At 38.8% G+C, this 22,995-nt stretch overlaps 1 protein-coding gene across 4 annotated transcripts; it reads right to left on the reverse strand.

Moving 5' to 3' along the window:
- Nucleotides 1-1,559: 1,559 nt before the first annotated feature.
- RXYLT1 (ribitol xylosyltransferase 1) lies at nt 1,560-13,196 on the reverse strand. 4 transcript variants are annotated; one of them, XM_048301994.1, is made up of 6 exons: nt 13,016-13,196; nt 12,450-12,629; nt 11,354-11,456; nt 5,833-6,147; nt 4,038-4,208; nt 1,560-3,001 (listed from the first exon to the last, which is right to left on the reverse strand). In XM_048301994.1, exons 1-6 carry the CDS (start codon nt 13,155-13,157, stop codon nt 2,584-2,586), a joined length of 1,329 nt encoding a protein of 442 aa, XP_048157951.1. In that variant the 5' UTR covers nt 13,158-13,196; the 3' UTR covers nt 1,560-2,583. The 4 variants fall into 4 exon arrangements, with proteins under 4 accessions (XP_048157951.1, XP_048157952.1, XP_048157953.1 ...); XM_048301995.1 differs by lacking the exon at nt 13,016-13,196 and adding an exon at nt 12,721-12,894; XM_048301996.1 differs by lacking the exons at nt 12,450-12,629; nt 13,016-13,196 and adding an exon at nt 9,290-9,357 and having other exon boundaries at nt 11,354-11,439.
- Nucleotides 13,197-22,995: the final 9,799 nt, after the last annotated feature.

Consider the following 22,995-nt stretch of genomic DNA (forward strand, 5'->3'; position numbering starts at 1 on the left):
TCAGTTTTGTGCCTCTCTCCCAGACACCAGGCACAGTTACTAGAGGCATTGTTCTGTACCTAGAAAGCAATGTTTCATCATCCCAGTCTCAAACCAGAGGGCTAAGTGCAAAACCAGAGCATTCATTCTCCTCTCAGTATTGAACAACTGAATTGATTCATCATTTTCTCACTGACAGTAGATACTACCTACTCCTAGGTGGATGTGGCACACCCATCTTTTTTTGCCAGTGCCTTAACCACTTCCCTTGTTTGAACCAGTTTCCTCTACCACTCTAAGACATCCTCTCTGATTCCTTGCAGACTTCAGTGTCTTTCCTCCTTCAGTCTCATTCTCTTTGCTAAGGTCCCTTTTGTTGTCTTGCTCAGCTCTGGATCTAAATAGAGCAGAGTTGACAATTTCTCCCACAAGTTGAGCAGTGGAATGAGAGAACAATTAAAACACTAGCAACCTTCCTAACATGTTAGGAACCCTCCCTTGACTTCAAGATGTTTTGCTCCATTAGCACTAGAAATAGAACACAAGAAAAAACTCTTGGTGCCAATTCCAGCTGGACTGAAAAAGGTGAAGTGTCAAGAATTGGTTAAATACATAAAACAATTCCCTTTGAAGTCCCAAAGCAGGCAAGCAGCTGCAAAACGAAATTCTACTAAAATTTTGGTGCATGTCTCAGCCTCCCTTAAAATACAATTGCCATGAGTTCAGAAAAACTCACACGTTTACTTAGAAACGAGCACATGAATAGCAGCATGTTTCTTCTGCTGATGACCAAGTAACACACTGACCTGTTTTTCAGACTTCGACCTGCACACCACTACAATTTTTTTAGGAGCTGCAGCCTCTTTTGTAAGAATCTCAGCTGACTGGTAAAGGCTTCTCAGAGTTGTTTTCTGCAGTTTCTTGAAATCCTGCAGGAGTGCCAAGGGATCTCCTGTTGACAAGTTGAGAAACACTGCTCTAAATCATTGTTCTGCAGTTTTGTAGCTTGTTTAGAAATAAAGATTCAACTAGAGGAAAAATACAGCAGTGAGATTACACTATTACAGTGGTGAGACACTGGAACAAGTTGTCCAGAAAAGATGTGGATGCCTCATCCCTGGAACTATTCCAAGGCCAGGCTGGATGGGGCTCTGAGCAGCCTCGGATAGTGGGAGGTGTCCTTGCCCATGGCAGGGGGATTGGTGATCTTTAAGGTCCCTTCCAACGCAAAGCATTCCATGGTTCTATGATCATTGCAGATACTGAAGCTTCCTCTAATCCTCAAGTGCTATGTACTACTGATGGGCTTCAGGTCCTAAGTGTGGAAATTTATTGTGCATTTGGTCTAACAAGGTCCGCCTGTAAGCAGTGCTCATCAACTCACTACTTCCAGTCTCAGCTGAATGGAGTATGTTTTCATTGTACCGCCAACTGCAGGATGCTTCAGATGAAATGGGTGGATGGTAAGTCACAGAAGTTCATGTTAGACATACAATTCAGATTACCCACAGAAATGCTCTTACGTGACACATACTCCAGAACTAGACAGTATCATTACACAAATGAGTACTACTTAGCTGTACAGTTGCACTGGCGTTTTAATTCCTGCATGAGAATGACCCCACATGTCATGCGGTGGTCAGACAGAAGTGGCTATTACACCCCTTTGGTATGGCAGTGGTGTGTGTGTGCAGTCCTACTGCTCAGCAGAACATGCTGGAGGGAACTGCACACACTCAAGAACAGCAACAGATGCCTTTGCCCACATTTAACAAAAAAGCATTGAAACTGTTTGTGGTACACATAGTACCATAAGCATGCAGTATTACACTTCTGCCATCTTTTGGCATTGTCAAGTTTCAGCAGATTTTGAGGAATCAGATAAGCTACAAGCAGGTTCATGTCTAAGGCCCAGTGTTCAGAATGTGCAGCTGTAACTGCAGGTAATGAAAGAGCAGACATGTAGAAAGATATGGCCCAAGACTAAAAAGAAATCAATTTTGATATCTGAAGTTAAAGATGAAATATATTGCTACCAACTATTTTCAAGAAAGAGTTCTCTATTTTTACCTTGAAATAGACATTTTTATTCCACAGTCTTTAGCTTTATGGTCACTTTCTTGGAAATGAAATGTCAACCAAGTAAACAGTTCACATTTTCAAAACAAGTACTTACCAGAATATGCTAAACCTGGCAATTTTATCATAATACTTTTCTTCTTTAGTCTACCTAATAAATTACCCTGTCATACAGCCTCCATTCTCTTTTCTTCAAACACAACTGATGTTATGTTGGATTTTACCAAATTCACATGCTCAAAGATATTATCCTTTAAAAATTTTATCAGGTCACACAGCAACTTAGAAATTATGAAAATAGCAATGAAATTGTTGGCATCCTTGTACCATCCTATTAAGTCAACAACCTTTCCGAAAATCATTAACGACGGAGGGCCAAACATAGCTCTTAGCCAAGCTTAGAGCAATTCCGTTGACTTTAAAAGGAATGCATCTGTCCTGTGGGGTTACTCTTGAGTAAAAGCTGCCTCAGAAGGTTAATGGAAATTAAGATGTCATCTATTCTAGATTTTCAAAAGGGACAATTTATCCCTTATCACTAGGCAAAAATGAATTTTCCAAGGTATTAATGAATTTCTGTCTCATCCATGCTTTGAAGTTTCGATACCATTCTAAAAGCTTTTTTCTCCTTTGAATCTTTTCTTCTAAACTCATTTTTTTTTCTTTCTCTAGAATAGCAGGAAGCTCTTTCCAGTTTTTAATAAAGATAAATGGAGCCCCCATGGTTTTTAATAATTGCAATGGAGCACTGTGGTACATTGATGAATTTCCGCAAACACCCGGTGTCATTACGTCTTCTATAACAGGCAGAGATCCATATGAACAAGCTTCATAAATTCTGTAACATTCTGTATTTATTCCCACTGGGCACAATGTCAAATCACTCTGCAGCAAGGCATCTTGATAGTTTTTGAAACTTTCATTTGTTTCTTGAGGCTGCCACCTAGGAAAATAAAAAGGGTGAAAATTAATATTTTCCCCACAGGCACTGCAATGAAAAAGTAGAGATATGCTTTAATTTCCATTATTTATAAAACTGAAAATGCTATCAGTGTAAAAATTTTATATTACACACACAGTCTTAACTGCTTTTAAAGGAGTCTTCTACAACTTTATTGAAAATGTCACTGTTAAAAATAGACTGTAAGATGTGGCCCTTTTCGGAAATTATTAATACTTAGAAGTGTAAGAAACAAATTGAAATGCCACTTCAAATCTTCTGCATGACTTGGATGATGCACATGTCAATTTACTTCACAGCACAGTTTAGCAACAGACAAAACGGGAGACACTCAATGGACTTTTTAATGACTTTGTTTGGCCTCAAATACTTTAAATCAGTAGAGATTTGCTCTTCAAGAGTTAGGACATAAAGCAATCCGTTTACCCTGAATTAATCTACTTGAAGTGCCTCAGTATGTCTGGGATGTAAGAGTTTATGTAACAGATACAATCCATCTCCTGAGACTCTTCATCAGGGCAGGTGAGGTCTACCTAAGCACTGCTGTGCCTGCTATCCAACATTTTATAGGTGTTGCTTTTCAAACAACAATTCAAGAAATACGATCAGAACCCTACTCGTTAGTCAAAACCAACTGTGCAGTACAGATTAAATCCACTCTCATGTGGAACACAACAAAATATGGCTGTCTTCTTTCTTCTACTAAAGACATTAAACTCCACAAAATACAAGACAAGTGCTTCTTCTCATAATCAAATATTTGTAAGAAAAAAACCAGATGGTCTTTGATGGTTATATATATAGATTTTCTATACCAAATTTAAAAATATGCTTTATGTAAAATAACAACAGAAAGGCTGTTATGTTATGATGACCTAAACAAAGCGTCTCAGCAATGTTCCCTGACTTAATGACTGACTACCTTTATTTGTACTATTTTTTAACACAAGAAAGGATTGGTAATAATGAACCAGGCAAAAAAGTCTGAGTATCTTAATGAAGTAAATTAAAGTCTTACTGTTCTCTGGCTGCAATCCAGCAAAGTTTGTCAAGCCCATCCTGTTTCAGAATTTCCATTAGGGTTTCTCTTGAAGAATTCTTATAAACTGTTCCTAAGAAATTACATAGATATGATCTTGGATCACGAAGCATTGACCAGCTGGGTTCTACAACTGGAAAACTTCTGTAGCTGTAAAAACAATGTATAAGTTAGACAACTATATCAAAGGAAAACATTTTGCAGCATTTCATCTTCACTGCATCATATATTAAGACTAAGAACACCAACTTGTTGTCAATCCACAAGTAAACCAATTGAAGTCCTGTCCTGAAAGTGTATCTTTATTCCCTTTGCCCCCACCACTCCCTTCACCAAGTTTCCAGAATAACTTACCTCTTTTTTCAACATCAGAAATATTGTATGTGCATATTACAGAATGTCCTTGACTAACATGCTTTTCCAAAGAAGCTGTTCTTGATGCAACCACAAGTTTTGACTGAAATGGCCAGGTTAATGGTAACTGTGGCACTTAAGTCTCACCTACCTTTATCTGTGGATATGCCTATCAACTGGAACTACCACTGGTATCTCTCAAAGCAAAATCTCACTTTGATCTGAGTGAACTTCAATAATCTAATCTTTTGGCTACTAAATAGCTTGTTGTACATTTTTTGACAGAGCAGTCCTTTCCTCATACTTCTGCATGATGAATGTTAATTCACTCAGTTTCTAATAACCATTTGTCCATTCATGACAAGTATTTTTGCATCATTCTACATCTTCATTTTCTCTCTTTATTTGGAAAATCTGGCACATTTTCATGCCTTTAACCCTGTTTTTTACAGCCGTTGTATGCAAAGGCTGGAAACCCCCATTTTGACACCCAGTTTATCTTCCTCCACCCAGCTTTGCACCCTAGTTTATTGCTTTAAGTGTTGTTGCTTTCTCTTAACTGTCACCTTAATCTCAGCATCTCAAAACTCAACTTCTTTCCACTTAGGAACTTCCAATGCCATCAATTCTTTGACACCATCAATAATCCAAATATATCATATTTCAGGGATACTGTGAACAAGTTCAAGCTGCATGTAAAAAAACTCTACACTGTTTTCCAGCTTGTTCAGCAAACTGGATCAATACAGGATACTGAATTCAAATTCAACACAAGGTATGAAAACAATCCTGTATTCCTTTCAGCTTCTATTGCCCTGGTAAGTAGCTAAACCACTATCAGCTCTGTTAGTGAGAAGTAAAAATGCATCTAGCTGAACCAAACCTTTATTTACTCCACATAAATAGTTTGAGCACTTAAATATAACAAAAATGGTTTTTTAACCAAGCAGTTAAGACAGCTTACACTACTGTAATACTAGAGTATAACAACTCCACACGGGAAGCCTTTTGAGCCATAATGGAGGTTAAAAAAAGCACTCTTTCCTTTCCTGAACAAATAGTACCTGCAGCGTTATTACATAAATATCTTTTAAATCTCCACATCACTGGTAAATATTACATCAGCAGTCATAAATTGCAAGAGCAAATCTACTGAAGAAAGAAGAAATAGAAAACCTCAGGAGACACAGGTTCATTTTCTTAAAGCTTCCTAAACACTAGTATTCTTTTCCTGTTATCATTTTTATTGCTAAATGCAACTTTTAAGGACTCCAATGCCTGATTTAGAAAATGATTGATAGGATCATGTTCTGCAAATTACTTACAATTGTTTTGGGCATCAGCATCACTCAGTCATATTTTCCATACCACACGCATAACAATTAATTAATCAATTGCAATTTCTGTCTACAGCACTTACGTAGCTACTCCTAAAGGCCACTGGAAAATATCTTCTTCATTTACAAACGCATAGTCATATGTAACAAAGAGCAGATGCACAAAGCCCCCGTTTCGTTTCAGGTATGGCTGAATCCACGCGTTGTTGCACTGCTCGTTGCCGAGCAGCACCACTGCCACATGCTGGATTTTGCGAGATTCCATCAGTGTTTGTGCGTAGTGCAGCCACTGCGTGGCGTAGGCAATCTTCGCCGGCTCCCTCCCGTTCAGCACCAGCACCACATGCTCCGCTTCCACCGAGAAGTAGCCGGGAACCACAGATGGGCCAGTGAGGAAGCTGAGAAAACCAAAATACAACACTAAACAAAGTTACACAAGTTATTGACCTTGATCCTCTAACTAGTCTTACTACACAGTATGTACTTCAGAGATTTTTTCTTCAATAATGTAAATGCAATATACTGCAAAATCACTGTACAACTGTAGCCGCTTCTGTTGTTAGTATCTACTGCTTAGCACAGGAGTAAAGCTGCTTTCATTTTTATTCAGGAAAAAGGAGATTGACTTAAATAAGGTATTTTGTCAATACATCAGAACTAGTACCATACTCAAACCTCAGAATGTGTGTAAATCAACCACCTTTCAAAAAAGGGTGCACCTTGATGTTCACTAAAGGTTAAACATTTTCTTAATTCCAGTAATAACTGACGATTGCTGTATTAGAACAAGAGAGAGGCCCTCCCAAAAACCTGAAGACTATACTAAATCTGCTATCGTTACGAGGGACAGTTAGCTAGTCTTGTATACTACTTTTCTCAGTATTTTGGTTAAGTTTCTGCTGAGCAGAATCGATAACACAAAAGGCATCTCTCTAAATGTAAACCTAGCATTGTTGTATGACCCAGGTCAAACTTCAGGCTCTGATGTAAGCTAGTAAAGCACAAATATTTTAGTTATAAAATGGCATTTCTATATCTTGCACAATGCATTTAACAGAAGAATTTCAGTCATGTAGCAAAATCATTAAATCTTTAATCATTTGCAAGTATCTGACAAAAGCCATTTATGAACTGCAATGAAACAAACCAGTATTTGCCAGCTGCTGCTCTTCAGTTACCTGGTGTATTAACAGACCATTGATTGAACGTAAAGAAGTACTAGTTACACAGCTTGGGAAAAAGTGGAAGGGAGAAAACAGTATTTTTTTTTCTAGGAGTCAGTTAAGTGCTAGTTTTCTAGGTCTGCTGCATTACTAGTTTTTCAGCTACCAGCAAAACTTAATTTAGAGTGAGTATAAGTTTTAATTCACGAAGTGCTGAGACTGACAGCTAGTTTCAGTTCAAATATACTTACTGAGGAAAAAAATCCTTCACAACAAAAGCTGTAAAAACTACACCAGTGAGGTTAGCTGGAGCAGACTGACCTTACACAAGTGTATTTTAAACCTGAGTTAAGCTGACATGCTGCTGGCTTGGTGGGAAGGGTGTATTTTGGAGCCAAGATTCATAAGACTCATGACTTAGAAACAAGACTTCTAACACATTATATGTTAAGTCAGATCAAGACTTAAATCCAAACTTTAACAGACAATGAGAACAGAATCACTGGGATTCCTAAGAGAGAATACCCTGAGCTTTGGAATGCCTAAAGTAGGGACTAAGATACGTACATGGTCCAGTGATCACCTTGCAAAAAGAGACTTGGGAAGAAAGGGTTTTTTCTATGACACAGCACTTAGAGGGTAACAACTTTACAGGAATAACAACATGTACAGGTCAGGAAGCAATGACCTGTGTGTAGGAATATATGAAGTTGAACAGCATAAAACTACAGTGGGGAAAAAAAAGTAACACTGTGCAAGTCTCATAAATCCCACACTTCAATAATTAAAACACTGTGCTAGGGTTGTACTATTAACTCCCAATCAGAACACAACTGGGACTGGGAAACGGAAGAGAGATTACAGAAGCTACAAAATTAAGGGAGTAGTCCTAACAGTACTAACTACTCACATGAAGGCTAGATCAAAGATAATTTGGGAAGATCATGTTTTTTGGACTAAATACGTGACTTGCTTTTCCTTACTAGTCATACAGTCATACAAAAAGGTACTATTTTAGACTGAGTCTTACAGTGCCCATTCTGAAGGTGTTAGACAGCCATTCTGTAACAGCAATGATTAACACTTGCAACACGGCAGATCATAATAAATACATCCAACACAAACATATTCATTATGCAATAACGGAATTACATAAAAATGAGAAAATCAAGAAAGAATTTGGAAAGGAGCAGTCCAAATCACAAGAAGGTTTCAAGGAGTTTGTAGACTGTTCAAAAACAGTGTATAAGAAGCCTAGGCATGCTGTGTGCTTCAATCCAAAAAGTAAACAACACAGACCCCCCCAACCCCATCTGGCTCAACAGAAAAGTAAGGGAGATTCCCACACCTAATTTATTCGCTTCTGCAAGAAATACAAGGTTGAACACCACAAGTATTATATCAAACGGAGGATTTGGACCTGGATAGCATTCACTTGAGAGTTTTGAAGGAACACAAACACATAATTGCAGAACAGCTGGCAAAGGTGTGGAGCTGTCATTATGAAAAGACACTGTGCTTGATTAGTGGTTCACCATCTTTTGTAGACTCCATCTACAAAAACAACTTGAGAGGACGCTGGAGAACAATCAGTATTAATTCCCTCTCTGGAAGAGTCTGCAATAAACAGTAAGATCACTGAATCTTATCAATAGGTAACACCACTGATCACATATATGGATAAGCACTGCTGGAAATGAGTTATCCTGTTTCAATCTGATGAAGATCTATGAGCATGTCAATAAAAACACAGATAAAGAGGATCCAGTGGACATAGTGTATTTGGATTTTCAAAAAGCTTCACTAAAGGGTTTTATTAAAATTAAATTGCCAGAAACTATCCCTGGTGGAATCCTTTGATAGACAGAAACCTCTGCTGGTTGACTGAGGCAAGGCAGCACTGAATGTTTATAAAATAGAGAGGGTGTGACTTGGTAGAATAGAAATTTAGAAAGCTCTTACCAAGTAATAACAGGTGCTCTACAACATCCTCCTAGATGACAGGAGAGAATGGTGTGAATTGCTTCAGGTCAAAGAAAGCGTTAAATCCTGCTTTCTTGATTTTTGTATGAAAGTGCCAAGATGTTACTAAAACCCACAGCTATGCAGTTCCTTCTCCACTCCTGTTTTTAAATAAACATCACTCCATTTTATGGAGAAGCTGGTACCTTCTGCATTTTTTAGGCAACTTCTTTGGTGAAAACGTGAAGCTATCAAAATCTATATTAATGATGTGTATTCTACATCCTAAATATACAAAATGGGATTATTCCTGCAACTGTGTTCAAAGGGTATTTTGGCATTTTTGCGTCTTTAGATTTGGCATTCTTTAAAAACATTCACCAGAGGTCTATTTTTTAACAATCATTAGACTTACCACAGAAAACTGCAGAGCAGCACACATTCTCCAAATATGTCACCTCAGCTAGCTCCCTCTAGCCTCATCTAGTAATCAAATGGAGACAATTTACCTCAGCCAGGCAGTAAACAATTCTAGAAAATCTTATAACAAGTGAGGAGCCAAAATCACATTCTTCTTCTTCACAACACAAGCTAATATTTCCAGATTGAGTAAAAAGTAGCTATTTAATTTCAGAAACCTCGTTGTTAAAATAATAGTTATATTGCATATTTTCTATACTTTGCACAACAAGTTTCTACTAGCCTGTCAAAAGTTAACCTCTGTTATGTTGGTACTAAACTTAAGCTTAGTAATTTTATAGGATCTAAGTTGAAATTAAAATAAGCACTCGATTATCCCTGGTTCATCCAGACAACAAGAAGATATTTAAATGCAAGTACAGAAGTCTTTCTTTGAGAGATGCAAACCCTAAAGAAACATGTGAGGTTATTAATCATCTGAAACAGGCACACTAGAAAGAAAATAACCATAATCAGTCAAGTGACAGACTCATTAAGTACAGCAAATTATTTTCATGTTATAAACGTGAAAAGCAAGAGCTTGAAAGAAACTCTCATGTCAATACCAAGAAGATAACCTATCTGGCAGAGTATCATGGATTTCTACGGCTTCTGAGATTTTAACTCTGGAAACAACAAAGTCTTTTGCCACCAAGACTGCACTGCAGGCACTGGTCCACATTCAAAGAAAGCATTGTATCCTTTCTCTATATTTGTGAATGGAAAGCCCTATTGCTCTGTCAAGGAGACTACCAAGATGCAGTAGCCTCACTCATAGTTGATTCTCTAAACTTGTAGGATCATCTTTTATTTGCAGACAAGGAATATAGCTTTTTTTGTTAAAGAGTACATAAATTCATCCATTTCTTCTGAAAAGATTCTATGTCCTGTATATACCATGTTCACTGTTAGAAACTTTGATAAACAATTCAAAATGATTTAAAGAAGTTTTGTAATCACTTAAAACCTCCTTTCAATTCACAACACGTTTACTATCTTCAAATTCCAACTAGAACCACATCTTATTGTGCACGGAAAAAACAGCCTTCTGAAGCAACACACTTTTCAGAAGTTAAACTCACTTAAGTGTGTAATGTATGTATTAAAAGAAAACTTTTTTAACAGGTAGGTCCTGGAGCAAGTGACTAAATGTTGCCTACTTCTGGAGACTGGCTAACTGGCCAAACAGACCTTCAGCTTTCACTAAGTCTTCACAGAAAGTCTTAAAATGGTATTAAATAGGGACTCAGAATTGTTGTGTATCATTCACTGAATAATATAAAACATTTGACAACAATCTTAAAACATACATGATCACAGATCAAACACCACTGTTAGTGCAAACAGTGCTTTAAGCATAATGTTCCTTTCCATATAAAATTTCGGGTTGCAAATCAAGTAGCTAACTAGAAGCTAGGCCTCACATATTGCCTTTGTTATAAACACAAACAAATTACAGTTTTGACATATTCCTGTTTATGAATGAATGAATGAGCCAAGTCTCTTTCCCCTGAATACAGTAGAAACCAAACAGCAGGAGACATCTTCTTGCCTCATACATGCATGCTTGATTTTGTCAACTACGAGCCCCCAAACTCCAGTTCTTAACACTTTTCTTGGGGTTGCATCCTGACCCTGCCACTGAGGCCTCTTGGCTGCTCTTTTTCTCAGCATTGGTAAGTCTTTCCTCATTTTTTTTTTAATAACACAGAACACCATAAACCAGATGAAATTGCTCCCTAGTTTTCTATTTTTTAATGGTGATGTGTTTGGACTAGAATTGGTTAGTTTTATCAAGTATGTGTTTCCATGTATAAATGATAATTTTGAATGAGAAGCTGGGTGCATATTCCATAGTTATCAAAACATGACAAAATTAAAGGATTTGCAACTGTATTAAAATAACCACAACTTTGAGATAGGCAAAATAATGCATCTGAGCAGTGCATCATGTAGTTTATCTTTCCAATGCCTTATTTGTTAAAGTTTACACAATTGAAATCAAGATAATGAACAACACCTGAAGTATGTTTTTCCTGCTTTTTGGCTTCCTTTTCTCCACTGTGCAGTCACATCAGCCGGCTCAAGGTGCCCTCCAAAAATATGTTGCCAAAGGTAAAGACCTACACAAATGAAGACATGATGGAGAATTTGAAGGTTCAGATCTTGCCTAGTCTACACTCCTAACAAATAAAATTATTTCTGGAAAATGAAAAAGCACCACAACATAAGAACTTGGGAAAGAAATGTCAGAGCTTCTTGCATAATAGACTTGCAATTAGTTAAGATGAATTTTTCCCACACTGGCATTTAAAAGGATTCTTTGGCTGATAAAATATCAGTAGATGAAGATATACTACACTACTGCTTCTGTTAGCAACTCTTTCCAGCACACATACCACTAAAAATGAGCAAATATTAATCAGCATTTTCAGGACAAGCATACGTCTCTTAAGCTTTTGTGAAACACACCATTTTTTTGTGATGGTAATATACGAGGTAATATACCTATGTGTTGTACAATGCTACATGAAGTTCCACTTTAAACCTGGAATTTACAAAAAAGCTAAAGTAAGAACAGTGATGTGTCTTCAGCAGTAGCTAAAGAGCTTGAGAAGACCTTGGCTCCCAGTTTGTGCAGAGGAAGCTCAGTGTCTTCCACAACAAAATTATTTCCAAGTTTATCAGTGGCAGCAGTACTGCAGTACACTGCAATACAAGAAATGCTTTATTTCTCACTGTGTGATGTTTTATTTCACGAAGTGTAAATGCGACAAAAATAAATAATCTGGTTAGGCAAGTAAGAGGCCTCTCCTTGTGTTGTACTGTAAACTCGACTGGATTAGAAAAGTAACTATGTTTCTCTGCCATTTGAGACATTTTCCTTGACAGATGCAGAAAAACAGCCTTGAAAAGAACTGATACAAAGAAACTGGAGTTCAACTACTCTTCTATTGCTATAAATTTGAGTAACAGCTACCATTCCTTAATACTCTTCACATACAGATATACTTACTATTGAATCATATACATAAATTTTAGTCATCAGAAAACAGAGAAAAGTGCCATTACTAGAAAGGTTAAATAACTAATAGACATTGACTATATCTGCTTACCAATTGCTGCTTTGCCCCAAATCTGTACTCTAAGACTGGTCTGTTCTAGGTGAGATCTCGCATATTTTATCATCTTAAGATTAGCTTCATATCTCTGCTGAGAAGCAGCCAGCTCGTTTTTCTCGTCTGCATCCCATGGATTCCACTCTTCGTTTCCCAAGGCAACATGATCTGTGTAACCTAAAAGCGTGAATTACATATAAAAAAAGATCAAATTCACAACTTTAGGAAGACTAATGAATTTTCTGAAATTTGTGATTTCAAGCAGCACCTGGCAACCTTCCTTCAGCCCTGGGCCGGGCCCACCACCATCGCCACCACAACCACCATCACAAGCGCCACCGCCGCCTTCTCCTCCCCCGCCGGGCCGCGCGGTGCCACCCAAGGCACTGCGGAAATGGCCGCGGCCGGCGCAGGCCCGATGGGGAGCGGTGGGGCCCCGGCCCCGCTCTCCCCCAGGGGCCGCCACCAGGCCCCGCCCGCCGGGCCGGCCCCGCACCAAGGCCGCCGCCTCCGGGCCGGGCCCGGGCCCGGGCGCCTCGGAGCAGCTCCGCCGCCGCGCTCACCTCGCGGGCCGCGGCGGTCCCGGTGCGGGCGAGGGGCGGCCGGGCGGCGCGGCCGCAGGAACACGGTGTAGGCCGCGTAGAGGGAGAAGAGGCCGTACGCGACGATGAGGGCAGAGCAGAGCCGCCTGCGAGAGCCCCGCATCCCGCCCAGCGCGGGCGGAAGGCCCGGCGGGGGGCGCCGGGAGGCGGCGGCGGGAGCAGACTCCGCCCGCCGGCCGGGGCTGCGTCCGCTGCTGAGGAGGCTCAGAGCCGCCGGTGCCATGACCTGCTCCTGCCCGCAGCCCGGGAGAGCTGTGCGATGATGTGTAACCAGGTTGTAAACGGATAGATGAACAGCACAGTCAGGTTATGGGAATTTTATATAATGGGGAAATCTTGGACAGATCAGAGCGAGTCATGTTCCATAGAAAGAGAAAGATAGGAAGATTGTCCGTGAGTCCTTTTTAAGGCTAGGTGCTACAGCTTCTTTAAAGCCTCTACCAGCCTGTATACAAACACCATGACCCTAATTGTAGCCAAAAGCACAGCAACCTTCATGTACCCTAAGGAGAGAGAGTGTAGAACAGTATAGATCATAATGCACTGCACAACCCTACAGCCTTTTCTGGGTCTGAGTGGGTTTTTTCTTGATAATTTTCTTACCCTTATGAACACTAAACCTTGCTCTGACCCTGACCTAAAATTCATTTAATGGACCACTGCTTGTTCCCAACTTAAATGTAACTACTTGTCTTAGAAGGCCTTCTGAAACAGGCTTATAGTCAGCTTACTGCCAAATCCTTAATCTAATTTAATTGCTTATACGTTTGCTGAACTGTAAGTCTAGCCTGATGACCCACTGTGGCAGCAGTCCCAGAATGGTTGGGGTGGGAAGGCGCCTTCAAGATAATTAAGTTCCAACCCCCTGCCACAGGCAGCGATACTTCCAGGTTGTTCAAAGCCCTGGGTCACTTCCAAGAATGGGACCTTCACAGCTTCTCTGCCTTACCACACTCATAATAAAAAATTTCCTCTTTTCAGTTTGAAGCCATTGCCCTGTGTCATGCTGCTACTAGCCCTGGTAAAAAGGTTTTCTCTTTCTTTTAAGCTCCTTTTGTATACTGAAGCCCTATCCATTAAAACCCATATAATGCAAATAACACTTGCCGATACTACTGCTAATCTGTTGCAAAATTGCAGGTCAATACACTTGTTCCGGTTAGGCATCACGGCCACTTCGCTTTGGTTATAGTGATTTACAATTTTATGAAAGAAGTGCACCTCATAAATGCTTTCAAAATGAAGACCAAGCTTTTCTCTTGCCTTTCTAGCTTAGTGCACCTGTGTGAATGCACAAGGAACTGGTGCAGTCACAAACTTGGGGAAGACCAGCAACATGGTATCTGTAGTGGTCAATATTAAAGTAAACTGTTACCAGTTTTAACTGCAGCCTGTTTTCTAGACTTTATCAGTAACTGCGTCTGTGTGCTGAGCTGCTAAAATTTAAGGAAAATAATCTTTGTACAAACACTTTAATTTAAAACAGAATATGATAATAAAAGTATGATAAACATAGAACCAAAGGGAAATAAGATGGTAGTAGAAATTAATTACAAAGGGCAAAGAAGAATGAAAAATGTTTAATCATTTGCAAACACAGGCTTCCTGTTGCACAACTTCACTGCTTTGGATGATGATTAGAAAGTTTTCTTCCCACACAGATGCAGTTTATTTCTTATAAAAATGACAAGAGACTTGAAAAGAAAAAGTCAAGAAGAATTAATCTGAGAAGAGTTTGGTTATAGATCATCTCAAAAATAGTGTCTTAAACGTCTGCATTTAATTGTGTGCATTTCAATAAGAAATGAGAAAGTGAATATGATTTGGAATAGCAGTGAGCAGGTCTTTCACAATAGTGATGATAGTGTAGTCTTACTTTCAGCAGAGAAGAAAGGTAAACTAACCAAAGTGAGGTAAACAGGTAATATCAATCAAAGTCTTAGAACAATTATAGTAGATGGCGATGCTTGATCATTTGGAAAGAACCTCAAATCCAGAAGTGAAAACATGTGAGAAGGAAGAGCATATACTTTTGAGCATAGCATCTTATATTTCCTACCCTTATTAACTCATACATTTTGCAAGTTGCATTGGCTTGTTTCATGGGCAAAACAAGATGTAAAAAGCTATACATAATGTAAAAAAGAATATTAATTTTATAAAATTTTATATTCTTTTCCAGCCAGTTCAGGACAGACTCAAATAAATGGTTTTCCTGTACACAGAGAAACTAGTGGGAATTAAGAATATAATGTTAAGAATGTACTAAGGGGGAGAGTGTGTGTGTGATGGGCTGGACTTAACAGAATGCCTACATGAATTAAGATCTTGGAGTAGGAGCTTTGTCTAGGGATTATGGGAGTAAAACTTACGGAAACATTAAACTGGAAGAACACCTTAACCAGGGTATTCCCTGAAATCATGGAAAAACGTGCAGCAGATACCAAATTTTGGAAGTGAATTTCATGCACAGTGTCTGTAGGGGCCTGCAAAGCCCAGCAAGTACTCCTTTCTAGCAGTCTATAACAAATTTCTGATTTATTGTAGAAGACCGAAAGCCGAGTGTTATGTCACAAGAAGGGAAGAGAGATCAAAAGCATCAGTGATGTCTTGGACCTCTGTCAAAGACAAGATCATTATATCTCTAGATGGCATTAAGAAGCAGACATGCCCTACAGCGTAGGAGAGGATGAAAAGTCCAAGAGCCACAGCTAATGACGCTTCGGAAAATCCTGAACCCAGATCTGATAGGCTTAGATTCTTTCTTAGCTCTGAGACAGCTTGCTGTATGATCTTCTGGCAGCTTATCTTGTCTCATGGGGCTCCAACTGACCCCTTGTAAAATGTACAAAACTGAGCTTCTTGGACCGTTAGGAATCCTAGCTGATATAAAATAGTTGATGTTTTCTTTGAATGAAAGTTACTCAATAAAGACAGAGTTTTAACAAAAAAGGAGAGTGTATTTAATAACAAGGATTTTGAGCAGTAAACAATTAAGCTTTACGAATTCTTTTCATATCAGCCATCATAAATTAGGAGAGAGTTTAAAAATGTATCATCAGGTTCAGTAACTGTTTAGAGACAAGAAAAATACAAAAGAGCACAGAAAGATATAATATAAAAATATAAAAGAGACATTCAAATGTCTATTCTGTTCAAGAATTCATTGAAACAAATGAAAATTAACCTGGAGTTTCAAAATTAAGACTGAGTGCAGCTTAAAGCCTAAATCAAAATACATTCTGCTGTACATCAGGTAATTTGAGTAAGCAACTCAAAAAGTAAGGTCTTTTCTTGTGAAAAGTATTCCTTTTCTGTACATATTATGATAAAAGCCATATTTCCTGATACTTGTTTTTACTATTCATGACTGCCTACAATTAATTATTCTTCAGTCTCTGTTACTCCCAACAAAATTCTTGCAGAACTACTTGTCTTATCTTGGTCTCTGCTCATTGACTATTGGGTTAGAATTGCAGATGTCACTGGGAAGTCTTAAAAAGCTGTATTGATCAACATGTGATATAGGCAGATCTGAGCAAGGTTTTAAAGCAGAATTAGGAATGAAAGAAAGCACCAGTTAGACATCTAACCAGAACATGGAATGAAGACAATTGTTGCCAGAATCCCTGCAGAAAGGTGTTGAGCTGCAGTTGCTGTTCTGTTGGTCCTGTTCTCATTAATTAAGAAGTTTGCAGGGTTTTCTTCTGCCACCTGCAGAGTGTTGTAGGCAGCCGCTGTTAAAATTTGTCTACAAAAGCCTGAATCTCTTCTTAAGGCTGCCCTATACAAGGATGAATGAAAGTGAGAACTCTGCAGCAGACAATTAGAGATATGAAGCTGGAGAGGCCTCTCTGCTGGCCACAGATCACAGTGCCCATTCCTAGCCTTCGGCAGAGGTGCTGTGGGTAAGTCTCTTGTGATGAGAGAAGTAACAGTCTTTGGTGCTTGTTACTACTGGATTAATAGAAGTGCTCCATTCTGCTGGCTCTGGTTTGTGGGAGTACACCCTGACATCATCCTTCAGGCAGAACAAGGCTCAGGTTAATTTAATTTTTACCTGAAACTAATTACAGTGGCTGCCCTGTCACTTCAACAGGGTATTGCTTGAGGCAGCGAGGTGATGGTAAGGAACTTCTGGTGGTGGTAAAAAACTAAGGGCAGTGAGCTCTTATTTTTTGGTACAGATGGATCAATAGGAGGGTGTTCACCTGTGGCCTTCTAAGTTCATAGTATAAGTGAGGACAGTCTTCTTGAGAAACTAATGCACTGCAGGAGCATCAGAATAAAGTAATTTTTCAGCCTAATGAAATGGCAAAACCAGTTGCCATACTTCAGTATAGCGCTCACATTCAAGATACATCTATCTGAAGACATTTTTAGATAACAAAGGGTAGTGGTCCCATGTGTTACATTTAGAGTGTCTCCAGGCTGAAGTCTGTACGGAAACTGTTCTATTCCATTATATTCTATTCTGTGAAAGCATAAAGCCTCTCAGAACACTGTGTTTCCTCCTGAGACACGGAAAGAAAGGACTCATAGCTGCTGTTTTCTAGACTGTTTTCATGTCTTATACATTTTGAATATCTGTGTCAGGACTGGGTTAGACCTTTCCATCAACAGAAATGGGTTTGATGTAAGCCATGTGTCATACATGAAATCCCTATTTGTGCTTGGTCTTTGCATATTAAGTGCTTTAATTAATTAATTTTGAGTTAAATATTTTTAAATTGAATCTTAAAATTAACCCATCAGCCCAGGTACAAAAATCCAGTTCCATTATCAGTGTTTTCAATTGTTCAAAGTAGTTTATGAAGAGAGTTGCACCCTTCCCAGTTAAAAATTCCCCAGTTAAAAATCCCCAACTTACTGCTCCCTTTTCAAACTTCAAACCGTCTGTATACCATAAGAGTTACCTTTCCTGTGTTTACTGTATACTTTTACAAGTGTTTTAAGATGTGTTGGATGTATTTTAATACCTTTTTTAGGTGTTTTCACTTACATTCTGGTTCCAAGGCCAAAAACCCCAGTTCTAACAGCCAGCAGCTATTTTTAGCTACAGAGCCATTACTCTGCAGGCAAGCTCCGTGGCAACCTGAATACCTGAATTTTAATGAAGGCATTGTAGCTCCCTTATCTCAACTAATACCACCCCCCCCCCCCCGACAATGATGAGCCATTGGTGGACGGAGATGATCTATCAAAGGGAAAGAACCAATCACTTTAAACTGAAGGGGCGGGCTGTGGGCGGACTGGGGGGGGGGGGGGGGCGGAGCAAAGACACTATAAAAACAACAAGGCAGCGAGGCCGGGCCTCTTTCCTCTCTCGCTCTCTGCAGGCTAGCTGTGGTAGACGTCGGTGCTGGGCATTCAAAGCCTTACTCCTTTTAAGGGGCCTTTAGTAATTTTTTTAAAGTCAGCCCAGCACTGCAAGTTCTTTTTCTCTACCTGAGGTCTAGTGCTGTCTCAGCCAGAAGATCTCAAATCCCTGCGCTCCTGGGGCATACCATCTACCAAGCTATAGGATCCCAAATTTTTATATTTTTCTAATTTCTGTAATTTTTCAATTTTTCTGTTTTCAATAAATTAATCTTTTTAAGAGTTGTCTCATTCTCACACATGTATTACTAAACATACCAAACTATTGTGAACCGTGCTTCCTCTTGTTCCCTGAACTGTCACATCTCCAGTATTTTTCTAAGTTGGTATATAATAAAGGAAGGCAGTAAAGTCAGTTAACATTTCACAGTTAACATTTAACATTTCTGCTCCTTTAACATTTCTTTGGATGTTTCCACCCAGATAAAAATTTTATGGCTCATTTGCTATTTCAATAGGCTAAATACACCCTTTTAAAAATCATTGTTTTTCACAATCTTTTACAATCTCCTGTACAAATCTAAGACAGAAACGTTTTAACATTTATGAAATAAATAAACATTTATAAAACCAACATCCTTACACTGGCCTTTTGCATAGATCTTCAATGTTTTCATGGTATATATGATTTCTTTGTGGATAAATAGGATTATAATATCTCCTCACCCCATTGTTACCGAGTAACATAAAGACATATTTGTATGACACTGTCATCTAGCAGACTCAAACAGAAAGAATTTATTCTTACAGGAAGAACTGCAGTGGGTTTTACAGTAGCAGGAATTTTGGCTATATTTTAAAATAAAACTATATTAGCATATCACACTGTGGTGTGAGTCATCTAAGTTTCTGTGTCATGGGGAAGAAGGGATCATTTAAAGTCTGCAGTGTTAATTGAGGTGTTTACAGTGCCATTTAAAAATCACTTGACGCTGAAATTCTTTAGAAAACAATTTCTGGAAGGCAAGGAACTTAATCTCTCATGGAGGAATTCTAGAGCTGTAGTTTCTGGTTCCCCCTGGCACAGGAACAGCTCTGCTTCTGGCACTTCATCAGACTATTTTCTATGATATTTGGGTATGGGCTTCATTTACATTGCAGTTACATGGGTGATAAGAGAAGGAACACTTGGCAAAGTGCAGCAGTGAGTGACCTGTCTGAACAGTTAATGGGAGCTCTGGTTCATTTACTTCCTCTGTCTGGGGGTTTATCAGTAGGCAGAGCAGGTATGTGTGAAAGTTGTTCTGGCTCAAACGTTTATAGGCTGGGTGTCATGGTGTTGGGGGTTTTTGTGTTTGGGTTTTTTTGATCTGTAGTGATAAAACAGAAGGAAATGCTCTGAGATGAACCAAAGTAAGCTTCTGTCTTCCTTAAGCATAGTATCTTCACTCCTCCATGCCCTAGCTGGGCTAGCTACCAAGAAGAGTACAGTCACAGCTCTGTTTGGGTTTCATGTTGGTGGTCAGCCTGAAGGCACTCTTTAAGAGATTCCAGTTTACTTCTCACTAAGTCTTAAGAAGACGCACAAAATCAGTTAGTTACTGCTGCTTAGCTGAGAAGCAGCTAATTTCAGCAAAGATAATTTTTTTGAAACACGAACACATTTTTTTTTGTGATTGTGAGCATTTCTCTCAGCTATTTATACCAGAATTACCTAAGGAAATACAGCTGTGCCCTTCTTCTTATGTATGCAGTCTAAATCAAATCCTTTGTGTCTATTTTATCTTCCTAATTTTTTTTTTGTATTTTTTTCCTACTAGACATGGAAATAATGGAAGCCCCAGGCTTTCTGAACATATCCCAGTAGGAAATGAGTTGAAAGAACTGAAAAAAAAGCTAATCATTAAAGCTGTAGCAAGCAGTATGATTTTATATTTAGAAGCCACATTTTTATTTTTGAGCATATGATTCTTCCTGTTCAGCTCTTTCATCCCACTGAAAGGTTTTATTTATATGGCAAATTCTTTCAGAGTCTTTGGATTGATAATAAATGGAAGACTATTAAAAATGCTTTTTAGCATCAGAACTTCTACTGTTCTGAAATTAATTTGCTCTTATTTTCAGAGATTGATGTGATTGTCTCATTTTTGGCCATTAGCATGGCCTGCCATCTACTGTTGCTTCTAAAGTGGCTTACATGGCTTTCAAGGCATCTGGCTGAGTGCTGGACTGAGAAATTGTGTGAACTGTACTTTGAAAGCCTGCTTTCAGCAGGGTAATTTACTGCTTGTTAGGATGGAATGTCAAGATAAGTTATCTTTGCTTATCATCCTTTCAGACTGTACTCTGCCACAAGGGAACAAATAAAGTGACTCCACCATTTATATTCCAAATGGCATCTATTTATTCAATCTCACAGTTCCCTAATGAATAAGTGAAGCTATTTAAATCAGAACAGAATGTTTCTCTTTTAATATGGGAGCACTGCTTGTCCATCAGGTAGGCATGCTCTAACAGAAAGACAAATCTATTCTCCTGTTGAAGCTGTTTAGATGTCCTGACATGATGAAGGAAGTGATTTTTTAACGCTGCATCTTTTGTACTGGCCAGAGGTAACAGGATCTCTTTCCTCAAGGGTCTCATGGGTGCTGCTGTGAGACTTGTCACTCAAGCTTCATTGACAAGAAGATCTGATTGAATTAAGTCAGTTACCACATTTCTAGCAGTTTGAGGAGAAGTTTTTGCTACATCTTAATGAGAGCATCTTTACAGGCTTTGGGAAGGAGTTAAATTGCAAGTGTCCCACATGAATGATTTCAATTTTCCTAAAGCTGAAGTCCAGTTTAGGTTTTCTGTGAATACTCTGTGTATACTCCAGAGTTAAATTCTAATCCACCACCTACTGTCATGAGAAGGTAAAATCCAACGCAGAGTATTGGGCCTGAGGAAGGGCATTCTCTGCTCATACTATTCTTAGGTGAAGACAGTTCAGATATTCCCGTAGCGCCATTTCACTTTCTACCAGCAAGGAGTTACACAGCCAGCATGGTGCACCCACCAGAGCAGGAATAGGATGAGTGAGTGTTTGTGCACTGATTTCTAATCCACTGAAAGGAGTTTATGTGTCAATGTTGCAGACTTTAGCATATGTTTGATATACTTATTTTGTGTTTCTGATGGTGCATATTTGACCCACCTGTATGTATTTGCTCCATTCTAAAAAGCTTTTGGATGGACATGTCGACAGTTCACTGTGCAGGGTAGTATATTGTTGAGACAAGGATGCTGCTTGTGGATGTAATGAACCTATACATATTGAAATACCCACATTTAAATACAGATTTATAAATATTGATTACAGAGTTTAATTTCAGCTGTGTATGGGGGTTGCCATGTCCAAATAGCTGACACTAGCAGTGCTTGCACTAATTCATAAAGAACATTTGCCATTTTCTGAGAGATTATTTGGTTGGAGACTGTGACATTCTTGGTGGGAATACCCATAACCTCTGCTGGTTTGAGCAAATATTTGAGGAGAATTAGATTACATGCTGTCAGGTTTATGATGCCAGTGCCTCTAGTCTGGGGCCTCTACAGGGAAATGATCCAGAGAGGAGACACAGGACCAACACTGCTGTTGAGGGACACTCAGATGAATTGATACATTTAGGGAATTTTTCCAGTGCCTCCTGATTTGGAAGTCCTTGGAACTTCTGAGAATGGTATAGCTGCAAATTTGGTAAAAGAGCTGTTCAGTGGTTGTTGTAAGAAGTTAAATTATCAAATCCCAAGAAAATTGCGTAACAAATTTACAAACTAGGCAGCCAAGATAGAAAGCAGAGGGAAAGAGACTGTGTTAGCACTGAACCTCCTAACACATGATGAGTATGGCCAGGAATCTATTCTAATCTGTTTAACACTTTGTTTTTCTTTATATTAAAACATTGCTCAATAAAAGAAGAGGAAAAAACTCATCTCCCAGTCACTGTCTTGATCCCCATAACAGCATATCTGTTCTGCTTTCTAGGGCAGCATGACCTGCATAAGAGCAATCAGCACTGTTAAGTACTGCTGCAACAGAATAGCAGTTACCTGAAGCTGACAGAGGCATGACAGTATGGGGTCAGCTGACAGTGTCTTTCACTCATTGTTGGGACTGATCCCTTATTTTCCAGTTAACTTTAGAGCATTTTTAATCTTTATTTACAAGATAACAGTTCCTCATAAAAATTCACACAACCACTATAAAAATCCCTTGAATATTTCAATTATGATTAATAGTTTGGTTTCATCAGTATTCAGTAATATACATTTTTTGAGAACTCTATACAGATTTTAATTTCAAATACAGTATCTCATGAACACCCCTTCTATTTATTCTAACAGTACAATGCATAGAGGGGGGTTTATTTCTAATTTTTGTCTGTATGAAGTTGCTGAAGGAATACAGTTCATTAAACTTGAAATGTTTGGCAATACTGAGTACAGCTTGATGATGTTTTTGAATATAAAATCCTTTTCTGCCACAATCTGTGTAAAAAAGAAATCTACCAGTTAAGAAGAGAGAAACAGAAAAAAAGAGTGAAAAGGGAAAGAGAAAGAGGGAGAGATATTTTTCTTAG

The sequence above is a fragment of the Corvus hawaiiensis genome, chromosome 4 (assembly GCF_020740725.1).
Source record: "Corvus hawaiiensis isolate bCorHaw1 chromosome 4, bCorHaw1.pri.cur, whole genome shotgun sequence".
Classification (NCBI taxonomy): domain Eukaryota; kingdom Metazoa; phylum Chordata; class Aves; order Passeriformes; family Corvidae; genus Corvus; species Corvus hawaiiensis.

Excerpts from the sequence above, each read along its gene's own strand:
- RXYLT1 (XM_048301994.1), bottom strand. The coding sequence starts at position 13,157 with ATGCGGGGCTCTCGCAGGCGGCTCTGCTCTGCCCTCATCGTCGCGTAC. Across the intron at positions 6,148-11,353 it reads GCAGGAAAAACATACTTCAG|CTTCCTCACTGGCCCATCTG; the intron begins GTGTTGTTCATT and ends TGGTTTTCTCAG. Across the intron at positions 4,209-5,832 it reads TGGCCTTTAGGAGTAGCTAC|CTACAGAAGTTTTCCAGTTG; the intron begins GTAAGTGCTGTA and ends TTGTTTTTACAG.